Below are 8,186 nucleotides of genomic sequence, written 5' to 3' on the forward strand. Positions count from 1 at the left end.
CACAGCCGGTTTCAATTTGCATTTCACAGATGCAATTGCATGACGGTGATGCAATGCAAGGGCGGCTGTGCGCAAACCCCAAATCAGGCAAAATGAATCATATTTTTTTGTACATGCATAATTAGACCTATTTTTTTGAACTATCAATCGAAGTACAGAGCATGAAAAACGGAAAGGGGCAATAAACCGAACATTCTTTCAGTACAACAACGATAAATTCTCGAAATTATGTTGTAATGGACATTCTAATGTAGCACAAATGATTTTCCAAAAGATCCCAATTTTCGTATAACACAATGTGATTAACCATAATATTGAATAATACACATATGGTCTGAATAAAGTATTTGCTTTGTTGTCTTTGTCTTTGTCTTTGTGCTATACATTTAGGGTTGGGCATGCGTTTTTCAGGTATGTTTATTTTGCACACAGCAGGTTTGTATTTGCATTTCACACATGCAATTGCATGACGGTGATGCAATGCAAGGGTGGCTGTGCGCAAACCCCTAAAAACGAAAAATGGAACTCCATATTTTTTTGTACATCCACAATTACACCTTTTTTTTGAACTAGAAATCGAAGTACATAGCATCAGAAATGGTAAGGGGCAATAAGCTGAACATATTATATTACAAAACGGACCAATGATCCGGAAAATTGAATCGTTTCCATAATTTACTTGGTTTTCTTTCTCTTTGGGGTACGTGAACGAAGACTTTTCTCAACTTTGCCTTTTTGGCGTGTGGAGTCTTGTTCTGCATTCAGATTACCCTTAGCTGCGGCCCCGCCGTCATCGGCTTCCTCATCCTCATCCCTAACCTCTGTCTCGTCGATCCAAGCATCGTCTTCATCTTCCTCTTCATCTTCCTCTTCTTCCTCTTCTTCTTCCTCTTCCTCATCTTCTTCATGCTCTTCTGGTATCACAATTTTTGTCTTTCCTTTTCTACCTATGTGGTCAGCTTTAAATTTTGTGCGAAACTCCTACATACAGGGAAACATTGACATATATTTTGTTCAATTTTGTGATGATGGTTTGCAATGCAGAATCAGTCAGCATATTATTTAAAATTGCAATATTTAACATCCTATAAATCGAACTTTACAATGGAGGTAACAAACTTACATGTTCTGCATCATCATCTATGACGTCTTCACCAATACCTGAACTTGCAATGGTTGTTCCCGAGGTGTTCTTCAATTTCTCCTATTACAATATAACATCGTTCATGTTCAATACCATGGTCTGTTATTTCAATATAACATCCGTGATGGTTGTTCATTTTATGAAATCAGTATGAAATGAAGCATCAACTGACTCACAATCTCTTGCCGTAGGCGACTGATCTCTATGCTTGCTTCCAATGAAGTTGAAAATAGTACGGCATTCAACCCAGCATTCAGCTCCAAAATCTCAGTTGCAGCTTCAGCAGTTACCTACATTTAGGCACATGCAATTACACCAATCACCACATGAAAATTCACAATGTATGAATATATCACGCCATGGAAGCTACTTACATGTGTCACACCAGCAGGTAATGGTAGATCAAGACTATCTTGCCCACGCGGTATCCGCACAAGTTTACTTCCATTTTCGGCTGTCCAGCATGGTATTCGCACTGACCATGGCTGAGGAGAGATGTTTCCTACCCTTATATTGGCCCCTACGAGATTTCGATCTTCTCCTTCCTGTGGAATTTAGGTATCATTTTAGATTGTTGAAAAATGATATGAATTTCATGCAGCAAGTGTAAGTACAGAACACGTGTTCAGCGTATAACGTACCGCTTCACGTAAGTCCTCATAGTGGCGGTACCTTATGTACTCATCTTTGTAGTGGCCATAGTTGGATGAATTTGCAAGCCATTCTGAAGCGGGGTACCCATTCAGTGCTTCCCTGACTTCTGCCTCATCAGTTAGCTTATAATCAGAAAGCATTGTCCTCGGTGGAATTTTGGGTACTTGAGGTTCTGTGGTGCCTAAACTTTGCATTGCGACTCGCTCTCCCAAAAACCAGGCTGAACCAGCTGGTCCCTCAAGTAGGATTCGTTTACGGGTTGTTGGCATACTATTTATGACGGCTTCCGGCATGTCGGATTCATTGGTCCCCTATGGGTTCCAATTAACCTGCAACACAAATTGGTTACCTCAGGGAATCATACATTTGAAGCTAAATAAAATTTCACACAAACGTCGAGGTTTATACCTGATCATTTGTTAGATGTCGCATCATCACTCTAAAATGTTCCAAGTGATGTTGCAAGTCCCGCTTTGATTTTGCACCAACCCACCTCAATGTTCTGAGCCACGTGTTCAAGGTCCCACTGGGCCTTGATAAAGCAAACGGCTTTAGGTACTCGCAAGCCCATACCTACACAAGACAAGTTTACAAATTAGTAATTTAAGCAAAAAATTATGTTGCACTTTGCGGATATTCAATTCGATGACACTAACCTCCCATGCCCTCCAATACCCGCCCATGCTTGATGACCTGCCCCTGGAACAAGAATCCAATGATCTATACAAGCAAGCCAACGCCGCACCGCCCCAGTCATATTTACCAATGTCTGAGACTATTTCCAGACAGGGGGCGTAGTGCATACTCACGTATTGGCTCTTGTCATTGAGGAATGAGGAGCCAATCAAGCACAGTATAAATGCCCTTGCAATTTGGTCAGCTTCTTTATCATCTTTCGGATTCTTCCTCCAGTATGGAGTGCAAAGGCTTTCATATGGCACTCTCCTTTCCCCTGCCAGTAGGTCTGCAATTGGTTTCCCAAACAATTTCACCACCTTGTTCTTATTTCTGTAAATGTCCAAGTCGTACGTTAATCGCTTCCCACCAACATGCAATCCTATGATTGCTGCGAAGTCCGTCGGGGTCATTGTCATCTCTCCAACTTCATCGAAGTGGAATGTGTGGGTAGTGTCCCACCATCTCTCAGCTAAGGCCACAAGTAATGGCCTATCCCCTTTCTTTCCATGTCCCAGTATTGACAAAAAGGGCAAAAATCCAGATTCTTTCACCTTTGCTTTCATCGTATCGTGCATTGCTTTGTTATACCATGTAGCACATATGTCGTTGTTTCCACACCCTCTGATTTTTTTTAAAGTGAGCTGCATAAAACACAACGGTTTTAGTAATCTTCATTTGATTGTCACCCTCTAAAAATAAATTATTCCAATGTGTGAAATGCCAAATGTAAACTTAAATAATAATACCTTGAAGGAGATATGTTCCTCCAAATCGAAGTGAAGCAAGGGTGAACAAGGATTGCGGTCTCTTGGTATGAACACACGTACCCCGAACACCCCATTACCCATAGGACCCGATATTCGTTTTGCTGGCGTCCGTTTTTTCGAGCTTGAGGAAGCCGCTGAAGAGTTACCTTTCGTACCCTTTGCAACTGTGGTCTTCGGGCGACGGGAACCTTCATGAGATGCTCCAACCTCGGGGCACTTGTTATTCGTCCTCATTGTTGATTCGAATATCCTTCATTATTGATTTCAAACGGCAAACAATGAAACAGATTATCTCTACCTCAACATCAAACAATACAATAACTATTTTGACCAAAAATAAAACAACACAGTAACATGACATAATCTGAACATACGTTCAAAAACATTTCACAACCTTCCGTACTCATTGCATTTCTTTCTCTATGTTTTTTACAAACAAAAATTCATTCCTTCCCAGCCCAGTAGGCATTGCCTCACATGTGCATTGTTAAGTGAAGGCTTCATTTCAATTAGGAATCTCTTATGCAGGTAAGAACGGATAATGGGTGGATTAACTTCAGTAATGCAGTTCTTATGTTTATATCAGAAACAAAAGTATACATTAGGTCGTCACTGGTTGTATTAAATAATAGAACAAACAGGGAGTAGATTGCACTACAAGGATGCAGACAAAATAACAGAAAAACACAGAAACACACACACATTGCTCCAACAAAACCCACAAGCATCAATACCATACCAAACAATATCAACAAGTAATACACTACATGAAAATTCACAAAGAATTTCCATCTGCAGTCTCCACATTGTACTTTTGATGACAGTCTCCCTTCATAATTTATAAAGTAGTAGTTAAGAAAGCAAGGCCAACCAGTCGGAGCTATTCATCTTGCTCTAAATTATCACCTATCTCCATTAAAATCATCTTTTTAGTGTAAAACGCAATGGAACTGAAAAACTGAATTCTGCAGAACATCAAAACACAAGTAAGATAGAAAAAGATCAAAGCACACCATTAATAGGACAGCATCCAGTATTGGTCTTCCTACCCAAAGATTTTGATAACTAAAGAGTCATTTGGATGATAAAAGTTTCGTAACTAATAGACAACGGCAAAACATACACATGGTAGGCTCATACCAACAATGCATTGAAGGAGATATGTAGCAGACTAAATACCAAATATTCTACATTCCTAAAACCTTGAGGGAAAACATTTACCAAAATTTCAGCATGCAAGGAAGAGCCAAATGATTTCAGAATAAGCAAGCGCGTGCACACACCCAACCCACAAAAACAGAATTCTTTAAACCTAACCATGTTCAATTTTCTCCAGAATAAATTAGATTATGTCAAAGATGTATCCAGTAGCAGTAGAAGGCAAAAATCAGTAAGAGAAATCATATCAAAGCACGTTATACGTCAAAATTTGCGTCATCCGAAACCATCATCACATTTCAAAGATAAGACTTACCGGATTGGACTAAAGCCCCAACCTTCAATCAACAGATTCTCAGTGCCACCTTACTCTTCAAACCAATATGAACAGGTAACAATTCAAGTAATAGCAACTGTGAACTTTCGCAAACCGTAGGCTTTTCTGAAAAAATACAGGCAAAGCCAAATGGGGGTCAAAAGCTACCCATAAGATATTTGGCGAAAACAGAACAACCAAAATATGTAAATGCTGCCAATTTAATGTTAAATCCTCTTACAAAATGAAAAAACCATAAGCAGACGGAACCCACTGTAGGAATGAGTTCAATCGGTTGGATTCAATCCCATATAAGCAGACCCACAATGGAATTTCAAAGTAAATAGGAAAGTACAAAATGAATCCCACAACAGAAAAACCAAACTATTCTTTACCTGGTAAACAGAGACAACAATGAAAACTTCAAATTCAGAAAGCTATAAACGCGGGGGCGAGAGTTCCTGTTGGTTCGAAGAATTGACTGCACAAATCCAGCTTCAGAGACTTCCTTGTACCGAAAATTATTTTGCCAAAACAAAACAACCCAACAAGCTAAACGCTACCAGCTCCAAAATTATTTCAAGATAAACAAGGAAAGGAGGAACCCCAAACTGCGCGCAAGAGTGAGAAAGGGATGCTGTTCCAATTTCAAATTTTGTAAATGTTTCTGTTTGTGGGCTAGAAGGAGGCGGCAATTTCTGACATCATAGTGTTGGGTTTGTGCTTGGGCTATAGATTGAAAAGAGGAATTAGGGTTGGGCTTTAGGAGCAAAAATGAAGTCGGTTTCATTTTTGAGTTTGAATTGGATTGGGCTTCACGGGTAAAATTGAATTGGGTTTGGGCTTTACGGTTAACATTAAATTGGGTTACGGTTTAGGGTAAAAATGATATTGGGTTGGGCTTTATGGTTAAAATTGAACTGGGTTGGGCTTTAGGGTTAACATGATATTAGGTTGGGCTTTATGGTTAAAATTGAATTGCGTTTGGGCTTTAACCGGAAAAAATTGAATTGGGTTTGGGCTTTAGGGTTAAAATTATATTGGGTTCGGCTTTATGGTTAAAATGTAATTTTGTTGGGCTTTAAGGTTAAAATGATATTGGGTCTGGGCTTTGTGGTTCAAATTCAAGGGTTTACTGTTTATGGTATGCAATTTACGGTTAAAATTGAATTGGTTTGGGCTATATTATTCAAATTCAAGTGTTTAGGGTTTAGAGTTTGTGGTTTATGCATAAAAGTTAAAATTGAAATGGGTTGGATGTTACGGTAAAAATTTAATTGGGTTTATGCAATTCAGTGTTAAAATTCAAGGGTTTAGGATTTACAGTTACAATTTAGGGTTGGGCTTTATGGTTAACACTGAATTGGGTTTGGGCTTTAGGGTTTAAAGAATGGTTTATGTTTAAAATTATATTGGATTCAGGTTATACACTATTCGTAAGCTTAGGTTTTAATAATTTTAACTGTTTCAAGTCGTATGTAATTGTTATATATAATTTTTAAAAGTAGCGATACTTTTACAAATAGTTACAATTTTGAATGTCCATTAATTAGGAAAAATAAGTTTTGAAATTTATTTTTTAAAAAACAATCTCGGAAATGTTTTTTGCAACCAAAAAGAAGGTTATTTGAGGGAAGTATTTGTTGTAATTTTCAAATGTTGAGATAAATAAGTTTTGAAGGAGTTTATTCCGAATGGACAATTTAACCTCCTAAATGTTTATTTAAAACAACCTCTCATGTCCAACCAAATGAAGAGCATATGTACACACTCTAGAGTACTCTAACTTATCTATCTTCACCAAAATCATGGGGAAAAAACAATTCTGCTGTGAAGAAAGGGTTTATGGGTGATGTACCCAGTAAAGTGAAAATCACTACACGGGATTCGTTTACTGATGCGAACAAAGGTAGTAAACAAGCGTCTGCAAGTGAACCTGCATAAAATAATATGCAATTGCAGTAATCAGATGCAGTTCAGAGGTACGTGTGCGCAATTCAAAATTTCGTACAACGGGTGGTTATAATTTTCACTTCGAACGTACAAACATAAAATTTAACAACCCAAACAGTAATGTACATAGCACAATACTGAAAACGTTAATATAAAATGTTATTTTTGGATCACACTTCCAAATTGCAAACATGAAAAATGTAAACTAAAACATTACACTCTAATCCCTGAACTTGTAGTTTTCATCATCCGAGTCATCCGTGGACTCCCATTTTTCAACTTCCTCCCAATGCGTAATGAGCTTGTCAGCGTAGAAATCACTGCACCATTCCATCTTTTGAGGGGTGCACTTGCAAACAAGAGGAGATGGTGGCTTTGGAGGCGAGGGAGTTGGAGACCGGTAAACTTGAACATTATCCGAATTTACAGAAAAAAGATCCTTGCAAAGTTGACATGGACGCAAATCATGTGGAACATGGTTACAAAAGTTAGGCGTAACATGAACTTTCGGATCATTTGGATCCCAACCTTGCTGTTTTGGGTTGTTGACAACGTGAGATTGGTTTGAAGAGGAAGCCATGCATTTGTAATGGAATGGATAGAGTGAAAGAGGCAGTCACTGAAATGCCCTTTTATAATAGAATGGAGGGTTTCAAATGTTAACGCAAGGGTTATCCGGAAAAATTAACCCAGCCAACTGACTTTTTTAAACTAACAGAGTATTTGTTCAGACGAACGCAATACGTGCGTTCCTGGAGAAACGTTACCTGTTCGCCGAAAACATGCCCCAACCACCTTACTTTTTCAAGGAAACAGAATACTTTTTCACACGAAAGCAAAAGGTGCGTTCGCTGAGGAAAGTTTTATGTTCGCCGAAAAAATATATCCAACCAACTTACTTTTTCAAACAAACGGAATGTTTGTTCTAGCGAACGCAAGGGTTGCGTTCGTTCAGTAAAGTTACCGGTTCCCCTAAAAAAGGGTCCAACCAACTGACTTTTCTAAACAAATGGGGCGTTTGTTCAAACAAACGCAAAGGTTTGCTTTCGTTCAGAAATACTCGACGTTCCGCCGAAAAAGAAGGCCAACATAGTTACTTTTTTAAACCAACAGGGTATTTGTCCAGACGAACGCCATACTTGCGTTCCAAGAGAAAAGTTACCCGTTCGCCGAAAACATGCCCCAACCACCTTACTTTTTCAAGCAAACATAATACATTTTCACACGAACGCAACAGGTGCGTTCGCTGAGGAAAGTTTTATGTTCGCCGAAAAAATGTATCCAACCAACTTACTTTTTCAAACAAACGGAATGTTTGTTCTAGTGAACGCAAGAGTTGCGTTCGTTCAGTAAAGTTACCCGTTCCCCTAAAAAAGGAACCAACCAACTTACTTTTCTAAACAAACGGGGCGTTTGTTCAAACGAACGCAAGGGTTTGCTTTTGTTCAGAAATACTCGACGTTCCGCCGAAAAAGAAGGCCAACATAGTTACTTTTTTAAACCAAGAGGGTATTTG

The 8,186-nt window shown here is 38.7% G+C and overlaps 1 protein-coding gene and 1 long non-coding RNA gene across 2 annotated transcripts; both read right to left on the bottom strand.

The window, feature by feature from the left end:
- Positions 1 to 822: 822 nt before the first annotated feature.
- Positions 823 to 1,600, bottom strand: LOC117613118. The gene is made up of 4 exons (XR_004583665.1): positions 1,519 to 1,600; positions 1,321 to 1,434; positions 1,124 to 1,204; positions 823 to 981 (listed from the first exon to the last, which is right to left on the bottom strand). It is a non-coding gene; the product is annotated as an uncharacterized LOC117613118 (long non-coding RNA).
- Positions 1,601 to 2,109: 509 nt separating this feature from the next.
- LOC117613119 (protein MAINTENANCE OF MERISTEMS-like) lies at positions 2,110 to 3,039 on the bottom strand. The gene is made up of 3 exons (XM_034341764.1): positions 2,455 to 3,039; positions 2,207 to 2,371; positions 2,110 to 2,127 (listed from the first exon to the last, which is right to left on the bottom strand). Exons 1-3 carry the CDS (start codon positions 3,037 to 3,039, stop codon positions 2,110 to 2,112), a joined length of 768 nt encoding a protein of 255 aa, XP_034197655.1.
- Positions 3,040 to 8,186: the final 5,147 nt, after the last annotated feature.

Source organism: Prunus dulcis, unplaced genomic scaffold, assembly GCF_902201215.1.
Source record: "Prunus dulcis unplaced genomic scaffold, ALMONDv2, whole genome shotgun sequence".
Lineage (NCBI taxonomy): Eukaryota > Viridiplantae > Streptophyta > Magnoliopsida > Rosales > Rosaceae > Prunus > Prunus dulcis.